Consider the following 27,842-nt stretch of genomic DNA (forward strand, 5'->3'; position numbering starts at 1 on the left):
TTATCTTCAAAATTTATTGTATTTATGTAATGTAGGATAAAGTTGTCTGAGAGTTGTGAACGAATATTATATAATTCAAAATTCATTGTATTTATGGAATGAAGGATAACATTGTCTGAGAGTTGAGAACAAAAAGCATAAAATCCAAAAATTATTGTATTGTTGTAATGTAGGATAAAGTAGTCCGAGAGTTGAGAACGAAATTTATAAAATATTTTTTTATTGTATTTATGTAATGTAAGATAAAGTTGTCTGAGAGTTGTGAACAAATAATATACTATATAATCCAAAATTTATTGTATTAATGTAATAGAGGATAAAGTTGTCTGAGAGTTGTGAACGAATAATATATAATCCATAATTTTCATTAAATGAAATGTATTTTGAAAACAATATTACGTAATACATGTTTTAGGCATAGCCCGAGATTAGTTAACTTATTAGGAACATGGACAACTCTGTGGCAGGTTTAAGGAAGTCTGAGAATCACAAACAAATCTCATACTGCAATGTCTTAATATTACTCAATTGAAAATGAATTTTATTAAATATTAGCAGAAATCTTAAAACTATTTATAATACATTGGTAGTATAATAATTCCTGAATCTTACTGGAATTAAAAATTATAAACTTGATTAAAAAACTCTTTACAACGATTGAATATATATTTTTGATTGCCGAAAAGGCAGAGTTCTCCGAATATTAATTCTAGTGAAATATTATTTACCACATACTTCCGTTTTCTGAACATGACATGTCTGGATTTTAATTTACTGATAATAAATAACCAAATTAATGTTTAGCTAGTTATATACAAGGCTATTATAATGTCCCTACTTTAACATTATAAACATTTGTAGTTCCAGAAAATCGTTTAGTTTTTAACAGGTCAATATCATTTTATTGTTGAAATGTATCTGTACCTCCTGAAGCCATCTCCGAGAAATCATAAAAACACATTTCAACATTAAACTGATATTGTTATAGATATACTAATATATTTAAATATTACATCTATTTGGCTCGGTTTATTGTTTATTTGTAGAAATCGTATGACAGAAAACGAAGAATTATGTGGAAATTGTAAATGTAGTAATTATATTATAAACCCTGCCACAGACATCCAAAATTCTTGAACGTGGATTTCTTACATAAGTCAAAAGGTATTTTTTACAATTTGGTTATTTTTTCATATGTTTAGACATAAATGTTTATATAAATTTATAGTATTTTGTATAATGAAACGAAGCTTCCACAGTATTCCTTTATTATTGTCGTGTGGTCCTCATCCTGTCTGGACTCAGTTCCCTGTCTTCCCGTTATCCTGACACTCTTATTCCGTACAGTTTCTAACCATTCGCCATCGATTCTTCACATTCCCGTCATTCGCTTTAAACTCTTTTACGATAGTTCACACTTTCTCTCTTTCAAATGCTTTCATTTTCTCAGCGGCCAAAGAGGATGAGACAACACAAAAATAAACACCTTCAAACCGATTCAGAACAACCCAAATCCAAAATTTCGTATAAAATGTATAGTGTTTTTGGATTCTGATCAATCAATTTAAGTTATTGCATTAACGATACTTAATCAATGGTCTGCACGCAAGGCCTTTTACAAATCATACATTTCTTAATAAACAATATTTTCGTGACGATTTGTCACCAAGTTTCGCCAACATAATCGGAAAGGAGAGTTACTGAAGTTACAAGAGGTTGAAGGGCATCGGAACACAGTATTTTTCCACAAATTTCCTAAAGTAAATCACACACATTTTACTTCGAATGATAAATTCAACAGATTATTTTGAATCAAGTGATATTAAAATAATACTTAAAAAATATTTTTTGTCTACAAATTTATTTATATTTACAGCATGAATAAATTTAAAAAAGAACTTTAAATTGATGGGTTTTAAATAGTTGAATTAGAGGTTTATTTTGGATTTAATTGAAAATCAGTGTTATTCGTAAGTAAAAAGTTCACGGTAAAATAAATTAGTTACGATGCCCCTTATGCTACATATGCGTAAACCATGCATGCAGCTCTTTGATCACTTTTTAATTGTTACTCATACCTATATATTACAAATGAATATGTTATTATAAATATTTTTAACAAAAATAATTTAAATGATTTCTTACAGTCAACGAATTCGGCAGCATTTAATTGTATGTATTAATAATTGGATAAATGAAATTTTTACACGATTTGCGAAGATTTAACTGCCGATTAACAATGCTGATTCTGCCGAAAAGCTGTTACCGAAAACAAAGACTCCTCTTGCCTTCGTACAAAATGATTAATTTGAAGCCTATCTATCGTTATATCGTAATATTAATTAATTAACCCTATCCCGAATGCGACTGTTCAACTGTGATTCTTAACAAGTGTTTCTTCTTTAACTACCCAGCGATTAGGTCATACTAGATATCATCAAAATAGTATTAGCTTTCCACGAAACAATATGGAAAGAACATACATTCGGAATCACAATAGAGTCGAGTCGGACAGAGAAGGGTGTTAACATTATTTACAAACGTATCATTCGTCCACCTAGGAGTGGCGGTAGGAGTGACGGCAATAGAGAGCTTTTCTAGCGCGAATGTCCGGAAACGAAGGTAAGTATCGAAACCGGAGCCACGCTGTACTGAGATCAGTTTGGGCGATACTTAACACGTTACTTAACCTGACTAATTATTGAAGTATTCATTTATAATTTGGCTAACTAGTTAAAAGCAGTCGACGAGACTCGGTAAAAAAGTGTTATAAAATACCTCGTGTTTAGTAATACATATATTGTAGTAGGCGTCGCGGAGCGCGGAGAGTAATGATATCGTCCTCGGGACGCAGCTCAGGGACAGCCGCACTCGTCCACCACCATCTTGGGCAGGTCCCGCTTGATGATGTTGGAGTCGGGCCCGAAGTAGATGAGCGACATGCTGGAGAACTTGAGCGGCGCGCAGCAGGGCCGCAGGCCGGCCAGGCGGTCCAGCCGCCGGTACTCGTCCAGCACGTGCGAGTAGTACGTGAGGAAGGTGTCCGGCGTGCGGTTGGCGCCGCAGTCGCCGCGGCAGTAGTTGGCGAAGTAGCCGTGCGGCGCGATGATCCAGTCGTCCCAGCCGAGCGTCTTGAAGCTCACGTAGAAGCGCTGCTTGCAGCACTGGTTGCGCGCGTCGGGCCCGCAGTCGAGCGCGCGGCGGCGCACGCGGCGCGCCGTGGGCGGCGCGGCGCGCAGCACGAGGAAGGGGCGCGCGGGGCCCGGCAGCGGCAGGCGCACGGCCTCCCCGCAGCCTGAGCAGTCCAGCAGCAGCAGCAGCGTGCCGGGCGCGCCCTCGGCCGCCCAGCGCCGCACGCCGCTCGTCACGTCCACGCGCTGCCAGCCGCCGCCGCTCCCGCCGCTGCCGCTGCCGCCGCCCACGCGCAAGCCCAGTGAGCCGGCCATCTCCGTGTAGTCGTCAAACTCCTGGAACCGCTTCCCAGTCAATTATTACTAACCTACCGATCTACGGGACGATACTCCTACTACCATTCCTACTGTCACTGAACATTAGGGTGAGGTATCCTTGTACCATTCAGACTTTCAACTGTCACTGAATATTGTGGGTTATCATTAGGGTGAGCTAACCCTGGTACCATCCAGAAGTTTCAACTAGTACCATTCCAACTATCACTGAATATTGTGAGTGTCATCAGGGTGAGCTATCCTAGTACCATTCAGACTTTCAACTGTCACTGACTATTGTGGGTGTCATCAGGGTGAGCTATCCTAGTACCATTCAGACTTTCAACTGTCACTGAACATTGTGGGTATCATTTATTTATTTTTAATTTCAGTTTTTCTTAGTAAATACTACTATTCCTTAAAATCTACTGTGATACGTGTTTCAATGCATTCCGCATCATTTTCAAACACCTGTGAAGCCTAAATTTTAGAGTTGTGTCCTTGGACGTTGAAGGTTGAAGAGGGGGTAGAAGCTGTAACTTTTTTATCAGTACGTAGACAATAGGGTAGTTTGGGAAGGAACAACAAGAGAACCTGACATATATATACATATACTTATTTATATAATAAAAATAACAAAATTTACGTACTTGTGCACTCAGCCTCGTGGCGTTTCCGCTAGGCGGTAATCTCCTAACCCGAAAGGCCCACAGCGTGAGGTTCCTGGCTCGTATCGCGGCCCCCGCTCTGGGCTCTACCCTCAACCAAAGGGTCGCTGTAGCCACCCCCTGGGCCGCCAGGGACCTGGCAGCGCCTCCTACTGGGAACTCTACCAAGCGCTGGCCATTCAGCGCTCCTCCTAAAGAGAAAGATCTTTGAATTTTTTGTTCTTTATCATATAAAGTTAAAAAAAAAACACGGTGTACTTTAGATCGATGTAGATCATTGAAAAATACTTTTTCTTAAAATAATAATTATAATAATAAAGTAGATCCCTGAAAGAAATCATCTATAAATTAATAAGTACACTTGTGGAGGTCCTCACCAAAAGTTACATTTCCAATATTGCACAAAAATCATTTAAATGCAAATATTTTCTGTTTACTGTAATATATCGAAATATTAATTAAAGTTGCAACAAAACCTGACCAATTCTGTGTTAAACCAATATGAAATCGTTAAATCGCACCAAAACTTAACAATTTTACAAGCTGGAATTCCTAATACCTTAATATCATTTATAATGTATGTATAACGTTTTGGTGAGGATCTCCACACTTAATTACATGTCGTTTAAACTTAAGTACGTCAAATGAGCAAAGAATACAAAAAAAACGGCAAAAATTCTTCAAAGGGCGAGTAGGCTGGATTTTATCACCTGTAAGAGGATGTTAAAAATTTCAGACATTAAAAAAAATTTGATTTGATATACTTTTATTAAGACTGCTGGTGGTAAAGATAATTTCAAGTCTCAGCTTCTTGAAAAATCATGGACCAACTCATAACCTTGGTATCCTGTGATAAAAGATTGTTCATTTTCTAATTAATAAAGAATTTTTTTATCTAACTGATTTTTTATATCGTCAAATATAGGTGTAATATTAAGATTTTAAACCCTCACACATGATACCTCGAGAAATGAAACAGTCATTTATAAAAGCATTTTGAATATTTAATTCAATACAAGTTTTTGATTTATTTGTTCATTATTTCTGTCTGAGATTTTCTTAAAAAAATTATACACAATTATTTTAAAGTTACGAAAAGGTTAAAATATTCGAATCATAAAATATAATTTAAAAATGTGTAATCAAATGGAACTTTAAACAAATCAAACGTGTAACAATTAAGGAATAATTAAAGTGTGACTTTTAAATAATATAAAATTGGATCTAGGAGGGGAGGAATATCATGGAAATTTTCAAATACTTTAAAAAAATCAAATGAAAATAGCTGCCATGTATTTTATTTTAAATCGAATAATTGTTGTTAAATTTGTATATGTTTTCATAAATATTCTCAAAAATGTTTACGTTAAAACCCGATAGAATAAAATAACTATTTAGGTACATCCAAAAGTCTATTTTACGCTCATAGTAAAATAATTTATTGGATTTCTGACAAAATTTTGGTTTTATATGGTCAAAGGTTATATTAAAGAAACACAATTGAGAATAAGATATATTTCAATCATAAATTTTGGCTACCATGTTCACGAATGAGTAATATACAATCATTCTTAAGTTTTAAATAAATGGCTTTAAACTGTAGAATGTTTGCATATTTTTTATTAATAAATGAGTCAAAATTATTTATCATTGTTCCTTTTTTCATATTCAGGAAGGGAAAAGGGAAAAATAAATATGATGAAAAGAATTTATTTATAGAGCGAAGGTAAAATGAATGAATATCTAGGAAAAATTTCAGTTCAGTCGTGTTTATGAAAACTCCTGACACCTGTTTCAGTTTCAGAGTTTCAGGCTCTGCGCGGTCAATAACCCCGCTGAAAGACCTTGGAAAATCAGCTGTAAGGAAAAGCCTCACGGAAAATCCATTGAGTAATGGAGGTAAAAATGCTTACTAACGCAAATATCACTGAACAGTATTCCGTTATAAAAAATCACTTAAAAATACATACTAGTATAAAACATGTATAGTTTTTTTTTCTTTTGAAAGTTAGAGAAACGCTCAATTTATATTTTCTTGTGATATTTTTAATTTTCAATAGAATAAACATCGAAGACATATGACGCTAAATTATTTCTAAGGAAATTTAAAATTGAAAAGATAACTTACCGTTTCGAATCCTTTTCTTGAAAAGACTGGAATAATAATTTATTACGTTTACACTTACCCGAGTACCGTAATGGTGGAATACATATATTTTATTACTAATTTTTAATAGATTTATATTATCCACTGACACTTCGTGATGGAATTGCATTTTTAATTTATTATTAGATTAAAACCAATATTTTTAGCTTTTCCACTTTTTTATTTGACCAGCGACCGGGTTTCGTCGTTACCGACATCATCAGACTGGTGATGTCGGTAACGACGAAACCCGGTCGCTGGTCAAATAAAAAAGTGGAAAAGCTAAAAATATTGGTTTTAATCTAATAATAAATTTTATTACTAACGTTACTTTATTATCATTTGATTATTTTTGTCTTCGTATTTTTCAGTTTGTTACTACTTTATTATTTTTTTAATTTACGCGATTTAAAAAATATTTTGATTCAAGAAATAAAACTTGTAAAACAACATTTAAGTAAATTGTTAAGATATGTATTATGCACTAGTGCTTGTGTGTTTTTTTTTAAAGTGTTTAGAAAAATGTTAGATAAGCCATGACAAGTATTATACAAAAACAATCTAAACATAATTAGATATTTAACAATAATTTAAATGATAATTTGTATTTTTATCTAGCTGAATTATTGGTTTATAAGAGTTTTATTTATTTATTTTGAATAAGTCATGGCATTTAAAAAAAGTGATAAGTAAGTTTGTTGTTTCGGTGTGTGATATGTATTTTCAGAGATTTATTTTTTCCATATTACGTAATATGTTTAAGTTATCATAATCTTACCGTCAATGTATGATTTATTTAAAAAAAAATCAAAAGACATGGATTGTTATAAAAAAAGTACAATATAATACACAGATTACCACGTTCGGCTAATATTTTGGAGGTTTAATTCCAAGAGAAGTCAAGGGTTTTTACTTTTTTTCACTACAATATTTATTCGATACTACCCTTAATGGTACTGATGTTTAAGATTGATTACCTTATTTAAAATAACATCGATTCTTTGACGTGGTAATGTACCATCACGTACGGATGAGGGTCAAAAGCATTATGTTTTCGAGATAGGCAGCCATTGAAAGTTATACCGGATAAATAAAACCTTCTACAAAATTTACGGTTTAAATCGTTAAGTATCAGATAAAATGAGTAAATATATTGCCTTATCTTACAGTTAAATCATTAAAAAAATAATGACTTCGTAAACTGTATTTATTGTATCTAGAAACACATCATATATTTTCCTATACACCCTGTTTTCGGAAAATTTAGGTACTTCGGTACATCGTCCTTGCAAAACAAGGCTTTCCTGAAACGTTCACACAATGTTAGGAATAATCGTTAGTTTTCAAAGTCTGAACATGTGTATAAATTTAGTTAGACGAGAACGTCCGTCTGTCGCCATATCACATCGTCACTCTTTTGACTTACAATCGTATCTGCGTTTGCATAAATTTTAAGGAGAACATTTTTTACTTGCAGATATAACTGTTAATTTTATATCAAATATGAACTAAGTGCTCGGATGTGTAAATATTTTTTAGGCTTTGAATCAGTATTTCTCAAATTGGGTGATAACGCCCCCTTGTGGGTGTTCTAGAAGACTTTTACAGGGCATAAAAAGCCCAAAGAGACAGATAGAAGTGCTAAGAAATAAGATATATGTTCTTATTCCTTCCCTCTTTCTATAATGGGACATTCTGGCGATTTTATTTTCCCCTTTGACGAGAAATTTTGATAGGGGGGCGCCAGACTAAAAAAGATTGGGAACCTGTGCTTTCAATTTTTGTAGATTTTTTTTAAACACACAAAATAAATGCTTAAAATTTCGATAAATGGTAAAAGACTTCGATACCATAAAAACATTTAGAAAATGTAAATATGTAAAAGTTTTTTTTAAATGAAACTGAAATGCAGAAAAAATGTCAGTTACGATTGTTACTTGGGAGACCGACGATACATATCAACTTTGTAGCGTGTCTGTGAAATGCCTTCAGTTGTACGAACACAACTAACAACCTAGAACTATTACCGGCTAACTTGGGTAATACAGTCTTATTGTAAATAATATCATAGCGCTTCAGAAACTTAACAGAAATCAAATGAGTTCTTTCAACTAAATATGTACCCATCTTACAGTTTAATCAAGATATATACATACAAAGTTGAGTAAAGACACAAGCGAATTATTTTAAACGTATTCTTGGTACAATATTGTTGAAATAAATGTATTCTTATGTGAAAACCAACATGCCTCGGATTAAAAGAGATATTTTGAAAATGAAAATTATAAATATTATATGTACCTACATATATACGCATTTTTCTGAATGTACGAGTACATAACAAAATTCTCTATTAGTATAGTAAAATATTTTTTTAGTACATTTTTTTATATCTTCAATATATTTTATAACTTTTACTTATTATGGCAGTTATTTACTTACAAAGATACATACAAAAATTTCTTTGCTTTGCGTATTTTTTATTTAACCTAATATTTACTTCCTTTATTTTAGTCATTATGCTGGATAAGCAAATAATAAAATTGAAACTAGATTATTTTATGCTGGATATTTTTTTTCCTGTAATGTAAAACTTAATAGAGCTTCTGAGGTAGCACGCATTGTATCAGGGAAGAAAAATAAAATTCCCATTCGCGGAGTTAATTAAAAATTCATCTTTATAAAACCAATGATGACAGGACAAATTGCCTCTTTTTTTAAAACAGGACGGTTAGTGGAGAAGGTTGAATAAATAACCCCGGAGGATGAAAAGGACTAAATTAATTAGAAGAGAAAAAATGCCATCCTTTTTCAGATGCAGACAATAAATAATACACTTTTGATGTTATTTTATTTTTTGACATCTCATCAAAGATAAAGAAGGATATGGAAGTCTGGGCATTTACGGGGCGGACGACCGTCATAGGCTGGTTTAAGAGATGACTTTACACACGTGTAACATTGACCAATTCTACCCATTATTGACAACCACACTACTCTAATTCTCAGAAATTCAATATATATATATGAACCAATTTGAATCACTAGAACTTCACTAGAGACATCTATTGGTGAGATGAAATTTTTTATTTTGTTAACTAATAATCCGTCAGCAAATTATTTCATCGTTTTATTTTTACACATAACATCATTAGCTGTGCGTATAATCGTAAGTAATTTAGAATTAGTTGTGTCTTGTACAAGTTAAGCGAGTACTTATGGCAAAACTTCATTTCATAGAGTGAGAGTGCCCGTCTGAAGTCTGTCTGAGTCACGCAGATAATATCTCAACCTACGCAGTCATAACCAGATATCCTCGAACTGTGAGACCGCCAGTAAAAAAGTTAAAATAAAATGTTATGGTCGTATCGTCTGAAAGAATGGGGCGACTCGATAAGTTGACAAGAATAAAGCCTGCTAAAGGCAAGCAAGTCAAAAAGACGACCATTCCTCAAAAGATCAACTGATCAAATATAGCTGTTAAAAATCGTTTTTGAATGCTGATTTCAACAAAAGCCAGTACAAAGAGAAATGGAGACTAACCGTTCAGGTAATGCAGTGGTCGGCAAACTTGTTGACCAAAGAGCCATTACAACGATTAAAACATTTCTTGAGAGCGAAATCTGTTTTCAAGTCTAGTACACCTTTATTATAATTTTAGACCTCTATGAAATTACTAGTACACTTATTTAATATGACACGAGGATTTTATTCATTGGTGTAAAATCTTTACAAAAGAACATAACTTATTGCGAATAATGTCCTTGCATCTGCTTTGAATGTTTGATCAAATCAGGTTAGTGTGTCGTCATTTTTAAAACGTTCCCATGTTGTCATCAAAAAGATGTTTTGTCAGTTTGCTTTTAATAAAGTTAATGCTTGAAAAAGATTGTTCGTAAATACGCATGAATACGTAGAGTCGAAGAGAGTTCCCGCGAATATTTGTTAACATGGTGTTGATTTAATGTGGCTCCCTATGCACAGTTTGGGTGCCAAAAAGGGTAAAAAAAACATTAAAACAATAAAACAATATGTTCCATTATTAATATTTTTTAGACGTTATTAAATATGTAAAAAGTTTTAAATTGTATTATTTCTTAGGGTTATGTTATTCGAAAATGTGTAATTATATTTAATTCTGCTTTGGTGCAATAAAATTTCAACTTTTTAGGGAGACTTATAAAAAAAGTTTGGGAGGTGTTGAAAAAAGATAATGGTAGCATGTAGGAAGCTCACAATGAGTCTCGGGGCGGCCATGTACTCCAACCCCATAACTAACTTCTAAGTGAACAGTCACGTCACCATGTAAGGTAGGTAACTCACCCTATTATCGTCCTACCGACTGAAAATTATCGAGATGGAATTTAAAAAATCACATTATTCAACAAATCAAACTGGCTGTTTGCAATTCAAATAACGAATCCAGGTTTTTTATAGTTTGTATATGCACTTTTGCCCCTTTTTAAATGTACCCTTTACAAAGTGTAAAGATTAACTTTTTTTTAATTAGCAGCTTTATTTCCATTACGAAATTTAAGGAAAAAAATTGTTGAAATTGTAGCGATTTCTTTTTACTACTTTTTTCAACTGGATTTGAAAAACACCTTGTCATTTTACACGTACGTATTCATCCCTGAAACTTAATTTATTTTATAAAGTTCATAAAATATGCCACAAAGTATTGACAAAATATACTTGAGTTTCGGATTATTTTTCAATTGTAATTTTTACGAGTATGTATTTGTGTTTTTTTCGTCAAAACATTTTTTTTAAATATTCAAAGTTATTTGAAGAAAGGCATTTTATCTTCAGTTTATCAATAGAAAATTAATGAATTAATAATCTTAGTAATTTTTAAAGGTACAATTCAACATCTTCGTTGTTCGGTTTTTTTTATTTACAGAAACCGCCAGCAACAAAAGTTTTGAATGATAAATGGAAACATAAGAATTTGATTATCGATTGCATTAAGGTTAAGATTTTATTATAACTAACATCCAAGTACGAGGATACAGCGGTTTGAAATTTTAAACTAGATAATCTGATAATTATTATAGACCTGACAGAAAAAGCTGAAGAATGTACGGAAAAACATGTATAGCACAAAACTACGCATATTTTGACTATGTAGTACTGTAAATGAATCGGTGAAAGGTAACATTACTATAGTTGCGCATTTCGAAACATTTTTTCAGTATTTTTAGTATTTTTCAGTTTTCATGTTTTCAGTATTTTTTTCCGCTACTGATGTTTTATTGACGGTTTATATTAATTTAAAATATCACCAGGGTGACGGTTCTGTTCAGGAGATGTTTTTGCCCCGACTATAAAATACGTAGGAACAAAAAACTGCCACATTACAAATCTTTTTGACAGGACGAAGTCTGTCGGGTCCGCTAGTATTAATTTAAAATTATGTATTACGATAACGAAAATCCGCTTTAAAAATACTTGCCAAATATTAAATTATTTATCATGTTTCATCGTTTGTTTTAGAATTTATAGTAAAAATTAACGAAATTTGTAAATTTATTTCAAAACTTGAATTTTTTTTAAAAATCGCGTATTATTAATTATAATTTAACATTGGAATCATCTTCTTCATTGATGTTCAGTATACCAGACCTGAAACAAAGATAAAACAATATTAATTCCCATTTCGTAAAGAAGGGGGGGGGGGCTGCTTTACGTCCGCCTCCGTAGTGTAATGGTCAGCACGCTCGGCTACCGTTCTGGAGGTCCTGGGTTCGATTCCCAGGGGGGGTAAACTAAATATAAGTGATTTTTTCGCTGTAATATTTATTTAATACTACCCTGGACTGGTACCTGAAGCGGAGGGCTGATCACCTTTCCTTCATGTTTAAACGATCAAGATGACACTGCGTTTATATGAAGCAGTGCCATATGCACCATTTGGTGCGGATAAGGGTTTTTATTTTATTTATTTTATTCGTAAAGAAAATATTATAGAAAAGAGATTTTTCCTAATTCTTCAAATAATACTTCATCGACCTATCAGTCAGTTTGATTGACGCACGACGCCGTTCGGTAAAATTATAATATCTTCCAATAGTGTGTTTAATCTTGCCACCCTGTGAATATACGTAATATTTTGCTAAGGATAACAATTGGCGGCGGAAACTAAGAAATAAATGTTCCAGAAAAGTGTTTACTAAAATCATATTCACAAAGGATAACCTCGAACAAAAGCCAAAAGTTTTTTTTTCATAGTTTTAACATATAAATATATAAGTAAGTCAGATGCCTATTTGCTTGGTTAAATTTCTTTCCCAGACTCTCTCTTGTGGGGAATGTTAAGAAAAAACAACCTTCGGATTCGCTAGATAATGAAATATTTACAATAGTGTAAGAAAATTATTCGAGGCCCGAAGGAAAGTAAATAATATTTTAGTGAATTCTAAATCAGTTTCAGGAATTTTATGTGAAATTCTAAATTTTTAGAAATACGCTGCTGAAATTTTAAATATATTTCTCGTGATATGAAGAATTTAAATGTATGTTTTCTTTACTTTTTCATTAGGGAATTTTCAATTTTATGATAATATAAGCGAATACTTAGAAGGACCCTCTTAGCAATTAATTAAATATTCTATGGTTTTGTTACTAGGCAAAATGTCTAAAATTCAATTTGAAAGAAAAATATTACCCTAATAAAATCGGGTTGAGGGCCCGTGGCTAGTGTCATTGACTCCCCGCTTTTCCACAGGGGTAGGAAGAGAGAATAGAACGCCACACCAAATGCCTTTGGAAACAATCTTCGCCTCTCTCACGTTCATGATTTTCCTCATACATACAGGTACACGCCGATTATTCCGTCTTTTGACCTGACCACTTTCAAGTATTTGAAAAACTTGATCACGCCATGTTTTCCTCGGTCTACCTCTGCTAATATTTCTAATTAAATTCGGCTCACACTTTCTATTTCATATCTACGTTTTAGATGATGATAATACGAATTATCTTGTGAGATGTAGCGAAGTAATTTAGTTGCTGATAAAAATTCCAAGCTTAACTCAAGTTTTCAAGTTATTGAAGTAGTATAGAAGATAGTAAAACAAATTTACGAGACCAATTTGATTGGTAACCGAAGCAGAAGAAGACCGAGGTATTTACCCCAACATGAGTAATCGGAAGGCGTGTGTGACTAGATATATGGATGTGAAGGAAGCTAGGAGTGTATGTCAGGTCAGAAGAGTGTGGCGTTCCATCCTCTCTGTCTAACTCTGCGGAGAAACGGCGTGATGGAAGTAGTGGTAGAATCAACGATATCTATTTTTCACAATATTTCGACTGTGACCAACACTTTGTTCTCAAATCAGAGTTCGCCCACACAGGAGTTATTTGTTATGAATTATTATTTTTTATAATTCCTTATTTTTAAATAAGGAATTATTTTTAATGCTTACATAAAAATACGTACGATAGGATAAACGTTTAATTTGGGGATAAACCTTTAAAACTTCCATCCTCTCTGCCTAACCCCGCGGAGAAACGGCGTGATGTTTGTAGTGGTAGAAGCAGTGATTTCTATTTTTCACAACATTTTGAGTGTGTCCAAATACTTGTTCACAAATCTGGATACAAATGGAAAAAGCCCGCTTTATAAAAGCTTTCCTCATTCCACCACAGATGTCTCTAGTGAACTCGCGTATACTGTGTGTGAGTTTGATCAATATATCTAGAAGTATCAAGAACTTCAGTATTGTGGTTGTCAAATTGGTGAATGTTACATGTGTGTAAAGTGATCACTTAAACACTTATGACAGCCGTGAGCCCTGTAAATGCCCAGACTTCTATGCTGAGGTGTCGAAAATAACTCCGAATGACATTTTTCCATATTATTTTTTGACATCTCAATATAGATGAAGAAGAATATAGAAGTCTGAACATTAACGGGTCTTACGACTGTCATTGGCTGGTTTAACTAATCATTTTAAATACGTGTAATAAAAAATAATATGAAAAATATCTCCTATAATTGGAGATAATTCAGACTTGTATTTTGTATTTGTATTTTTAAAGGAATAACCCGCAAAGCGTCTATTTTGCGTCTATGATGCTTGTCTGCATGAAGGATAGTAAGGATAGGGAAGGTAAATGTGAAAAAAATGCATCACAAGCACCCAGACCAATTGAAAATAAATCTCTATTGAATTCATTCTCCAATTGGCGGTAATCGAACACGCAAAACCAGTTTCGCAGTCGAGCGTCTTCACAACTACGCCACGGCGAATGTCAACAAATATTTCTGTGATCTGTAAACATGTATTTAGACACAATCAAAATGTTTTTCAATAGCGAGAAATTGTAACTATTTACAGGACTGCTAAACGTATGCAAACTCTCAACGATGGTCACCCCAAACAAGAAGTATAATAAATATATTTATGATTTGCAGTTAGCTGATAGTGAGTTATTCGATAACAAGCCTGGCGCCTATCTCGTTAGGATGTCTAGACGATCGGAAGGGGGGGTTGGAGAATGCTAAACTGGAAGGATATAAACTGGAGTGAGAAATACGTGGAGAATCCCGGAAATAAATCAGACTTTTGATTTCGGACACAAATATTCCATCAATAACTCGAGTACCTACCGTTTATCGGTTTAAACCAGTGGTCGGCAAACTTATTAGCCAAAGGGCTAAATATACACACTACAACTATTAAGAAAAAATTGAGAGCCAAGTCTGTTTTGAACAAGATAAAAAACAAACAGATCGAAGCAGCTTCTCCTTTTAATTTAGAACTCATATAGTACATATCGTATATATAGTATATATCGTAGTCATAAGGAGAAAGTGACCAAGTGCATTGTTTTACAAAAACGTGATCATTGACTATTTGATATCTTACTAGCTTAATATTGCCCTGAAAAAATCCCAAAGGATTTTAAACTTGGAAGTTTAACATATTGACTTGTTGATAATGACTATCTGCATTGGTGTTTATTTTCTTGCCAAGCAAAAGTGACTTAAATGGCCCTCCTGAGCATTTTACGTTTTCGTAGTTGGTCACTTTCTCCTGTACGACTACGACATATTCATCGTTTACTTTTTCATTATCAATTTTTGTTTTCTGTTAAATCTTGAATTTTTTCATTCCGCCAACGTGGTGTACTGGTTAGCGTGTTTAGCTACCGTGCTGGAGAGGTCACGGGTTCGATTCCCAGGGGGGGGGGGTGAAAATAAATGTTAGTGATTTTACTCTCTAATATTTATATTATATCATAAATAAGATAATAAGATATACGATAATGTCGAGATATATATTTCTTTAAGCATGTTCCGAACTATATGCGGAATCAGTTATTTTCGTGTTTAATATGTAAATTGAAGGAATGAAAACAAAAAAAAACTATGTAGAAAAGTACGGAAATGTTTATAGTTAAAAAAAATAATACTTAGCTGAATAAATCTGATCTGAAAAGTTTTGAAGCTACGGAGAAAGCTTGTTGGATGAAATTTCTCGAATTAAAAAGGAATTTGACTACTTTATACATATTTTAATAAATGTAAGGATTTTGCATAGTAATTCAATTTCCAGAAAACATTTATGATAATATATGAAAAGGATCGAGATGATGGGTAAAAGGAACATCGTACTTCATATATTATTAGAAGATAAAATTAAAAAAAGTATTTTATGGAAAGATATTTGGGTAAGTGATTAGTTATATGTATTTTCTCATTTGTTTCCTTGAAACATGCTTCTTACGTTATGTTTTTTATATGCTTCTTCTTCTTATTCTTATTATAGGTCTTGCGGCCTATTTTTAAGAGGGATAAGCCTCCTGCGACGTCGATTCCCAGCTATCGACCCATCTCTTTGGTGGTCTGCCCGGGAGTCGTCTACCATGGGGTTGGCCGTACAGTGCGATGTGGCAGAGTCTGGATGGTTCCATTCTCTTCACATGCGCATACTATTGTCTCCTTCGTTGCCTTCCCCACCTAACGACATCTTCGATCTCGCATATTTCCCTGATCCTGGCATTTTTGATTTTATCTCGAAGACTCTTGCCTGTTGTGCTTCTCAGAGTCTTCATTACTGACTTTTTTATATGCCTATTTACTATACTCGATTATTTTTTTACATTTTGCTATGCGTTAGATTTGTTAAAAATTCTGTAATTTTTTATTTCTCATTCGCGTTTCAGTCTTGTATACCTTAATCCCAAAACGAGTAATAGAAAATACTCACCAGGAATATTATATACTCGTATGTGACTTATGTACGTAATATGTTTTAAAATAAATAAACAAATATGCGTTGAATGAAAATCTACTTTAAAGAACTACATAATAGTATAAAAATAACCAGTTTGTTGTTGTTAGAAATGACGAAACCTAGTCACTGGTCAAATGGAAGAAATGTGGAAAAAACTTTAAAGTTGTTATTTCATTAAATTTAAAATGACATGATTTTACACAAGATAAACAGCGCATTTTGGTCTGCTTATAAAAGCTTCGAGATTGATAGTTACTTGTGAGTTTGTTTTTTTACTGTTTTTAACATTATAATTATATTAGTATTAATTATTATCATAATGTAGTACATTGGAGAGTTTATTTGTGTAACGTAATTACATCATAGAAATAAGCACTATTATTGATAAAAAAAATATTGTTATAAAAAATGTCTTTGGTATAAAAAGAGAGTGTTTCGGATCTTTGATTTCAATAAATAAATGTTATTTTTGTTTTTTGTAACCTTAGTTATGGGGATTTTTAGACAATACTTAACTTTTTTGGCACAGGAGCGCAGTGGTAAACAGACAAGACGATACTGAGGTCTTTGGTTCAATTCCAAGCTTTGTCAAAATAAGAAGCACTTTTCACTTTATTCATGATTCAACCCAAAGCTCGCCAACACAAAAACGTTTAAATTATTAGAATAACACATCACATCCATATCACTGAAATTTGAACATTTTCTCAATTCAATATTAGATTCAAATCGTTGCAACGATTCAACGAATCAACGCGTTGATTCGTTTGGCTTATGTAGTATTAGTTATACTTTGTAGTTAGTAATACATATAACATCTTTTTAATAGATTTATATTATCCACTGACACTTCGTGATGGAATTGCATTTTTAATTTATTATTAGATTAAAACCAATATTTTTAGCTTTTCCAGTCTGATGATGTCGGTAACGACGAAACCCGGTCGCTGGTCAAATAAAAAAGTGGAAAAGCTAAAAATATTGGTTTTAATCTAATAATAAATTACATATAACATCATTGTAATTTTTTATATGTTTTTATTTTAATTATGACAGCTCAAATTGTAACAGTTTAATTTAAATTTAAATTTTACTCGGTAAATATAACTATTTCTTAAAAATCTGTTATGACACTTGTTTCGATGAATACCGCATTATTTTTAACCACTGTGTTTGAAAATTATGCGGAATGCATCCAAACGCGTAGGTATCTCGATAGATTTTAAGAAATAGCGGTATTAACTAAGAAAAATTTAAATTAAAAATGGATAAATATTACCACAAATTGACTGCTGAATAAGGTTTATTTTCTTTAAACTCTCAACCGCACTCGATGGTGTATAAGGCACTGTTAAACGCAGTGTTATTTTGATCGTTAAAGGTGATCAGCCCTCCGCTTCAGGCACCAGTCCAAGGTTATATTGAATAAATATTAGAGTGAAAAATATTATATAAATAAATTATATTTATTGAATCGAACCCAGGACCTCCAGTACGGTAGAGCGTGCGGACCATAACACTACGAAGGCGGACAATTTTAATTCACACTGATATAATCTGTATTATACTATACATGGTGTCATTTGTACACGAGAAAACTATTTTCACTTTTGGAATCCATTCTTCCAACGCGAATAACGATAAAACAAAAAACATTTAATAGTTAATTTTAATTAATTTTCTATATATTTTATATTAATGAAGTTTATGGGGGTCTAAGGGACCCGACGCAAGCGGGCGTCTGGGGTTACTGCGCGTGCGTAAAAGTGCAACAAACGTTTTGTTATAAAAATAGAATGAAGTTGCCGCAGATGAGTTAATAATCCTGTCAAGCGAAATTCGTTAATTAGATGGCGCCACTCCACAATGACCCTAACCGTTGCTGTTATTGGATTGCCAGACATGTGGCCGTATTCACAAAACGCGTTCAAAGTTTGACAGCTCAACGAAAAGTTCTTACTTATTTAATTTTTTTTATTTAATTTAAAGGAATAACCCGCAAAGCGTCTATTTTAGATGCTTCTCTGCAGGTAGGATAGTAAGGATAAGGAAGGTAAATGTGAAAAATACATCACAAACACCCAGACCAATTGAAAATAAATCTTAATTAAATTCATTTTGCAATTGGCGGGAATCGAACCAGCGACGCCAGTTTCGTAGTCGAGCGTCGACCCAACTACGCCACGGCGCCTGTCTATATGAATTTTTCATATTTTTTATAAATATCATATTAAATTGACACTTTTTGCAAGTGCTCGGGTGGAAAAGTGGCAGACCCTAAGAGGAATCTAAGGGGTAGCATCTAATCACTTCTCTTGACGATCTCAAGGTTTAATTGAAAAAATCTAGCGTACGATACGTCTTCGGAGACATCTATGGTTGACAAAAGTTTTTTTTTTTAAAACCAATAAGTTTTACTCCGTAAATACCACTTTTTCTTAAAATCTACGGTGACACCCTTTTCAAAGCATTCCTCATCATTTTAAAGTTTTTTTTGCTATGTTAAAAAACAATAGTTAAAATCTGTTTCAGAATTCACCTAACGACTGTTGATTACATATACGAAAACGTAGATACTACTATGTAACAAATATTATGGTTACACTATTTTTTAACCTTTATGCGGACACTACATCTCGATAATATGTGACTGCTAATTTCACCTCAAAGAATTCGAACAGATTCCCACTGAATGTATGTAAATCCAACATACACATTTATATATATATATATATATATATATATATATATATATTTATATATATATATATATATATATATATATATATATATATATATATATATATATATATATATATATATATATATATATATATATATATATATATATATATATATATATATATATATATATATATATATATATATGTGTGTGTGTGTGTGTGTGTGTGTGTGTGTGTGTGCGTGTGTGTGTGTGTGTGTGTGTGTATATATAGATGTCTTGTGAATTGTTGTCCTCATTGTTAAGAGTGGTGATCATCCTCTCTCCTTGTTCTCAAAACATTTTGTAATGGACAACCGTCTAGGACGGAGAAATCTGGTGGTGTTAAAAGACTACGTAATCGGAGGGCATGTACGACTTGATGTATGGACGAGAAGTAATGTAAGAGATTTTCTTTTTCTCAGATGACTTGACATAGAATGCCAAGAAATGTCAGTATAAAACATAAATATGAGACATGATATTTTAAGTAATTACTATCTGTGTTTGTATTTTAAATCATTTATGTGAAAATGGTTCTTTTCACCATTATATCGAACACAGTATGAAAGTTCGTGGAAATAAAGCATTTTGTATTACAGTGTACAATAGAAGCAACGTTCAGTAAGCTTTTAGCCAATTACTTTACGTAATTTTCTGTGAAATAAGTAAGCTTTTATACCAATTTCCCTTAAATTGAATCATGATATAAAATACAAGTCCAATTACCTTTCATATAAACAAAATATATTATAATAAATTAGCATGTCGAATGAAGGTTTAATTCCTAGCAGTGGCAACAGCGAACGTTAGACTCTTCCGTTTATTGAGTTCAAAACATTCCCTTTTTAATGTCACAGTTGTATGACGCGAAAATACAGATAGATATAGATAAATATGTACACACGTAAATACCAACACCCTTCCACTGTTACAACTGTACTTCTCAAGAGATTTACCCAGCCCTAATAGTTGAACTGTCGGGTTCAATAATACATTGTTGTAACTCATCAATAAATCAGGCGTCTGCCGCTAGCCGTTGACGCTTTTAATGAAATAAACCTTAACCGTAATATTTTGATCAATAACTCAACAATAAAAAAAACAGTAAACTTCTTATCATTTTTTATTTTTAAAAATAGTATTTTGCATATGGTAGATTATTGTTTTTAATTCAATCAACGTACGATTCTTTTCAATAATTTTTTTCAATATTTAATAAATTTATTTCACTTGCAACACCAATGCTTGATCACTAAACGTCAAATTCTGTCAATAATGACTGCCAATATTTAAAAAAAAATGGGATTGTGATGCCAATTAAACGGTAGAAACGCGAATGCTATCAGAACAAAGTTACCATTTTTTTAGTTAGCCTAAGTAATTTAATTCAACCAATCACACTACATTACTTCCTTATGTATATTAGATACTAGAGTTCGAAATTAAATTATTTAATGATTAAGCACAACTTGGTTCATATTAATTTCAAACAGTGGTGCAGTCTAGGTGTCAGTTTGGCTACGAAATACCAGTGATATGCACATTGTACAAAGTGCATATTCCGTAGGTACTAAGTTTATTTCCCAATTATAATGATTAGGGGGTCGCAAACTGTAAATTAAGCCAGGGTTGCCAAAAGTTAGGCCAACCGAATGCTACATTAAAAAGGTCAACTTTAGATCTATAAGTATTTAATACAAATATGTAAGTAGCTTTTTATACTTTATTCGATGTATGCCGCGTTACATTGATTAAACATAATTCGTTAAATAAATATGCCCTGTTAAAATACACGTAAATATAAATGCTTCATATCCCAAAGAAGGGTCAGTTATTAAATATTGTATGTATGGTAAAAAAAAAACTTTTCTTGTTTTTATATATTCTTGTGCCCAAATAATAAAGACGATAATCCAATTAGTATTTTTTACAGATAAAATAAAAATTAAGTAAAAAATATTTTTTTCATTGATTTAACTTAGTAGATACCGCAAGTGAATTATAAATTGAAAAGGGGAAATATTTTTTAATGTACGATTTTACATATTCTAAACAAATAAATAAAATGCCTTTTATACACGTTAATTAAAAAAAAACAAACAAAAATTAAACAAAAAACTATTATATCATTCATAAGTATAAACAATAAACAATAAGTTTAAGTATTTTTCTAAGTACAAGAACATAGTCTCATTTTTGGAGAGGAACAGCGTAACTAACATCAAGTCATGTTAAAAGTAGAAATGTCTAGCAGATGAATTAAATGGTAATGTTTTTTGTAACTATGTGAAATAAAATATAAAATAATAAAAAAATACCAAAAAGTAACAAGTAATGAAATCATAGGATATTTACTACTCTCTTAACATTTTTCAAATATTTTTGACCATTCTCTTAAAACCTCATCTAAACGTATCCAAAAGTATTTTTTAGAAGTCTTATTATTACGATGGGTCGGTATATCGTTCTTAATGAAAAATGAGGATCGCGTGCAGGATGTACGGGAAGTGGTCCGTAGGTGTGATTTTGGTCAGCCCTGGGCAGAACAATGCACGCACGTACGTACTACACGAGAGGGGTTGTGCTAGCGTGCGGCGGAACCTTCTACGTTGGCAACTTTCCAGAATGTAGGCTTCATTTTAAAGTTTCACTCGAGTGAAAACACATTGGGAACCGAAAGGTGAACGCTCTGGGAAGGTTGCACGTATTACTTAAACATATATCAATTGTATCAGATATCACGCAGGGTTGTCAAATGTGTTTTATTCGAGAGAAAAATCTTAATGACGACACAAATTCATCGCGTCGAATAAAATATACCTTTTTTTTCGCACTTCCGCCTTCGTAGTGTAATGGTAAGCACGGAGGTCCCGGGTTCGATTCACAGGGGGGTCAAATAAATACAAGTGATTTTTTTCACTATAATATTTTTTGAATGTTACTCTGGACTGGTGCCTGAAGCGAAAGGCAGATCACATTTCCTTCACGTGTTAACGATCAAGATAACACTGCGTTTATAAAATGTAGTTTCCTATGTACCATTGGGTGTAGATGAGGGTTTAAAGAAGATGATTCATCGCTAGGATTCGTACCCGGGTCATCTGATTTTCAAACAACTAAACCAAATAAACGTTATATGGACAGTAATACTTTCTATCGTTAATTGTATTAAAATACCCCTATTTTGCAGATTCATACGACATAAAAAAATAATTTTCTGTTATAATATAAATTTTAATTTTTTTATTTATTAAGATACATGATAAAAATTATAAAGTACCAATAAACTGCGATTTGAGCAGTCTGTCATGGTGTTCATAATTAAAGTTGAAGTACATTTTGACACCTCAACATAGATGAAGAAAAGTATGGAAGTCTGGGTAATCGATAAAATCAAGAAAGGTGTATTTAGATGGTTTGGACATATGAGTGGAGAAAGAACGGCTAAACAAATTAATAAAATAGAAACAGAAAAAGATCGAGGAAAACTTGGCACGATTAAGTATTTCAAAAAAGTAGGTACATACTTGAAAGTGGTCAGGTCAGGAGTCGGAATAATCGTCAGGTACCTATGTATGAGTTGATATAAATGTGGAAGAGGCGAAAATTGTTAACAGAGACAGATCGATGTGGCGTTCCATTCTCTCTGCCTACCCCTGCGGGGAAACAGGGTGATTGTTGCTTAGTTAGTTAGCTCAGTCAAAACGATAGTTTGAATTAATTCTCCATTTATTTATTTTTATTATCAACCGTTTTGTTAAATATTTCAAGAATGGGACAACCTTGATGCGAAATTCCAAATATACGAGATGAACACTTTGACCAATAATGATATATTATAACAAGAGTAGGTATGCAGAAGTCCGCTTCCGTAGTGTAATGGTCAGCATGCTCGGCTACCGTTCGGAGGTCCCGGGTTCGATTCCCAGGGGGGTTTAATAAATATAAGTAATTTTTTCACTCTAATATTTATTCAATATTACACTGGACTGGTACCTGAAGTGGAGGGCTGATCACCTTTCCTTCATGTGTAAACGATCGAGATAACACTGCGTTTATATGAAGCAGTGCCCTATGCACCATTGGGGTGCGGTAAGGGATTTATTACTATTATTAAGGTATGCAGAGGTCCTCAATATAAATCATATTGAATCTTATCTAAACGGTTAGAGACATAATTTGAAGAATATGAGATGTCCATATTGAAATATTATTGATACTATGCACAAACGCACGCGATGAATCCATATTATAGTGGCATGGTCGTTTTATTCATAAATTGATATCTTTTTCTTCTTTTTTGACCCCTGTGTATACCAAAGCGGTGCATAGGGCACTGCATTGGGTAAACGTAGTTTTGACTCGATTCCAGATTATATGGAGGCAGGGTGGATCAGTTCCTCTCTTCTGATATTTGATAAGATAGTGGAATACTGAACAAGTGAGAGTTCAAGGAACATAGGTGATATTTTGAAACGGAAATGGAGGAGTAATATCAGATACCAAAGGAGTATGATAGGAGTATAACAGCAATGTCTAGGGCACCCGAGGCTACATACCCGTATTTGTGCTTGCTTGTGTAAGCCGTACACTGCTCATATGTACGAGTTCACCAATTAATTTTAATGCTGTATAAAGAGTTCTGTATACCGCATTTTTTTTACAATATCATATAAAGCACACTAGTAATATTGATCATTTCCCGGCGAAACATAATAATGAACGTGAAGGTAAGAAGGTAATAAATTCATTCTTTTAAATCTGCTCAAAATAAATACACGCATGACCTAGAAAAAACGTGTATAAATATATATATATATATATATATATGTTTATATATATATATATATATATATATATATATATATATATATATATATATATATATATATATATATATATGTATATACAAATATACATATATATATATATATATATATATATATATATATATATATATATATATATATATATATATATATATATATATATATATATATATATATATATATATATATATGTAAATATATATATATAGGTGATCAGCCCTCCGCTTCAGGTACCAGTCCAGGGTAATATTGAATAAATATAAGTGTGAAAAAAATTATCCTAGAACGGAGCCACTTGAACCCTGATGTATCACTTGAGCCCAGTACGAAAAAGAGATCCAAATATATATATATATATATATATATATATATATATATATATATATATATATATATATATATATATATATATATATATATATATATATATATATATATATATATATATATATATATATATATATATATATATATATATATATATATGTGTGTGTGTGTGTGTGTGTGTCTATACATACACATATACACACATTTAATGTAATATAGTAGCAGATTTAAAGAAACAAAACCATTTAATAATTGTTTATAAGTGGTCAATACTCAATAATTAACCGACTGATATACACGAGTATATTTGTTTTAATTAACCTACATTTGCTCGTTGTACTTACTATTTTATAACAAAAAATATACTTAATCTAATATTTAATTAACAAATTTATTAATAAATAATTAATTTTTAAGAAAAGGATGTAGGTACGTCATAACAAAACAAAACAATATCTCATTAATTCATATTTCTTTTTTGCATTAACGAACATACTAAAAATAATTAATGGTTATGTATTATATGTATGAATTCAAAAAAACTTAAATCGGATTTTAAAAATCATGTTTGTAATTTTAAATAAAAATTTAAACTTTAGACTACAGAAATTATAAAAGCTACACTTAACAAATTATTTACATATTTTATAAACTTTTGTAAAAACTATATTTAAATGGAATATGAAAGTTAATCATGATTTTAATCTTAAAAACAATGTTAATTTGTAGATACATAAATTAAACGAATTTTTATATGTCCACTCTTTTTTAAAATTATTCTGTGTGTTATATTTGTGTACTATTTGAAATATATAACTTATTTACAATAAGTTCAAATAATGTAATTTACAAAACCATATAAAATGTTGTATTATTGAAAGAAATTCAATCTTTTTTAGGAAAATAATAACTTACCAAGCGCCAATTGTTATGAAATCACGACTTTAATTTGAGAACCACACACTATTCAATTTTCTTTTAGGCTTCACTGCTAGAAAGTTTACAATAGAATAAGCATTCTTCTGAAAGTTGAGTGGTTTTATGAAGGTAACCCCTAGCGGTAAGTAGTTGAAACTTTATCTTGGAAACACACCAGTTTTATTATTGTCAAATACATATTTTTAGTGTGTAGTGTACAAATTTATTATCAACTGTGTAGATTTATTGTTTTACGTCTTTTGATGCAAAAATAATAATTTCTAATTTTTAATGTTTAATAAGTATAACAATGTTTTATTCTGTAAATATATTTTACACTTTTCATTAACATATATTTACAACTTTTTTTTAATAAAAACTAAATGTAAAAATAATGTACCATTTGAAATATTCATTACGAAAGATTTCGATTTGAATGCACCCTTATGCGTGTTATAAAAAAAAAAAAATATATCGTGCCATATTTCATATTTCAAAATCATGAAGGTGGCACAACTATTAGAATTTTAAGTTGTAGCAATAGCAAACTGTAGACTAAGATTTTGTTCGAAAATAAGTACCTATATACAATCCTCTCCGAACAACCGTAATTGATGCAGCGTTCAGCATAAAGTGTATGTTTACAAAAGAAATACAAAATAGAAAACATTGATTTATAGTTTTCCTGGTTAGGAAAGTCTTCAGTCATCGAATAAGAATATTAGGTTATTGACTTGCAAGATAAAAGAGAATTACTATTGGATTTCTAAAAATAATAACATCAGTCGTCAAAATATAATATCATCAGGACGGTCACCAGTAGTTATTCATCGAGGACTTACTTGGATATATATTTGTCAGTGAAAGATATTCTGGGCAAGTTCGGACGAAATCTATGAGCCCATTCCCAACCAAGATTCATATAGAAATTTTATAAAAACGAAACCGACTTCAACTTTGGACCACTAAAATCCTATTTACTTGACTTTACTTATAAGCAATTAAAAATAATTAAGAAGATAGATAACAATATAAGGTAACGATCGCTGGAGAACTTGCATCTGACTTATGTTTTGTTTCTATTATTGATATGGTCAACTCAATATATAAAAAAAAAACATATGGGGAAATGAATTATAAAGATCTGTATTTAGTTTTATTCACGGATGGCTTTACGTGTGTGTAAACCATTATGTTTCATACTTATATCGTCTATGGTTACCGGGTACCTACTCAGTTCGGCGTTGTTTCTAGTTTCTAGAAAATCCACAGTTCAAGGTTAGATAAAATATGAATATATGGCAGTTTTGTCTGTGGTTTTGTCTATGGTAGGTTCATCGCGCAGTATTGTGTTACGAAATATTCTTGTTTTGTTATTTTTATTGCGTTGTTGGCTCGGATATATCCATGTTGGCTCCAAGTTTGTTTGATCTTTCACTTGGGTGTACGACGCTATTCATGTTTTGCGACTTAATGTACATGTTACGATGTCAGCTTCGGCTGAACCCGCTACAGGCAAGGATAGCCTAATGAAGATGCTATTAACTAATTCGAGCATTCCTTTACAGAAGAATAGAGAATTGGTAAATAAATTTACGTCTAATCAAATGGGTACCAGCTTTCCTTTTGTGAAAAAGTGTGTGGATACCTATGTAAATCGTGCTAGTGATTTAAATTAACCCTGCATGATCAGTGATTGTTCCACTAACCACTAATGTCCGTGTATTTCACATTTTTTGAAAGGAAGGGACGATTGTGAATATTGACTCCTACACTATTCCATAACGATTAAACTGTGGTTAATCTTCATCTTCACTGAATTTCAACTGGAAACATGTATATATAACAACTTTCCATGTTTATCAAAGTAAGTCAGAGGTACTCACACATTATTTCCTTTATCGCATGTCCAATGCGCGAATCACATAAATACATATTCATTTGGTCCGAAACATACATTTGTCTGCCGTCTGATAAAGAACCTTATAATGTACTAATTCGACTTTGTATTTGATGTTACTTTTAGCTTAAAAATTGAAAGACAGGTTACACCAAATATAACCTACAATAAGTAACCATCCATTCTTTACATCAGGGAGACATAACCTTATCTTGGATGAAAACTTTCAGGATGACAATTTCAATCACTTAAAAAACAAAATAATAAAGAACACATTCAAATTAAAACATGTGTACTCTAAATAAACAAAAAAAATATTGTGTATATTCCAAACAATTTAATGTTTTTACTCCAAATTTTCTGTTGAAATATATTTCTTTAAGGACGGTAGTTTATTAGCATTTTACGCCGCGAAAATTTCTACCAAACGATGAGTTTTACTATTTTATTAAACCATATGAACGTAAATAACGTTGCTACCAGTCGTCATTAAGTATGTCGAAAGTCTATTTGTAATTTCACACTGAACCTCTGATTTAAAAATGATCACAAATTGATCAAACATAAAAATTTAAAATTGCAATTTATTATTATCATTGTTAAAATTAATATAAAAATCAGAATAAATAAAACAAAATA

General features: G+C 32.0%; 1 protein-coding gene and 1 pseudogene across 6 annotated transcripts in view; one reads left to right on the top strand and one right to left on the bottom strand.

Annotated features, from left to right (window-relative positions):
• Nucleotides 1-27,427, bottom strand: LOC148308176 (inhibin beta chain pseudogene; annotated as a pseudogene). 4 transcript variants are annotated; one of them, XR_015837720.1, is made up of 4 exons: nt 27,190-27,427; nt 25,301-25,373; nt 4,097-4,305; nt 1-3,467 (listed from the first exon to the last, which is right to left on the bottom strand). The product of XR_015837720.1 is annotated as an inhibin beta chain pseudogene, transcript variant X2 (transcript). The 4 variants fall into 4 exon arrangements; XR_015837719.1 differs by having other exon boundaries at nt 25,301-25,376; XR_015837721.1 differs by lacking the exons at nt 25,301-25,373; nt 27,190-27,427 and adding an exon at nt 6,243-6,389.
• Nucleotides 26,607-27,842, top strand: part of LOC148308177 (uncharacterized) — a 20,797-nt gene continuing 19,561 nt past the window's right edge. Inside the window, exon 1 of one of the 2 annotated variants that reach the window (XM_088262234.1) lies at nt 26,607-27,170. In XM_088262234.1, the coding sequence (XP_088118360.1) occupies nt 27,159-27,170 (12 nt within the window). In that variant the 5' untranslated portion in view covers nt 26,607-27,158. The remainder of the gene's footprint in view (nt 27,171-27,842) is intronic. The other variant, XM_088262233.1, reaches the window with a different exon arrangement.

This window comes from Brachycentrus maculatus, unplaced genomic scaffold (genome assembly GCF_059751285.1).
Source record: "Brachycentrus maculatus isolate JH-2025_06_01 unplaced genomic scaffold, ASM5975128v1 h1tg000175l, whole genome shotgun sequence".
NCBI classification, from domain to species: Eukaryota; Metazoa; Arthropoda; class Insecta; order Trichoptera; family Brachycentridae; genus Brachycentrus; species Brachycentrus maculatus.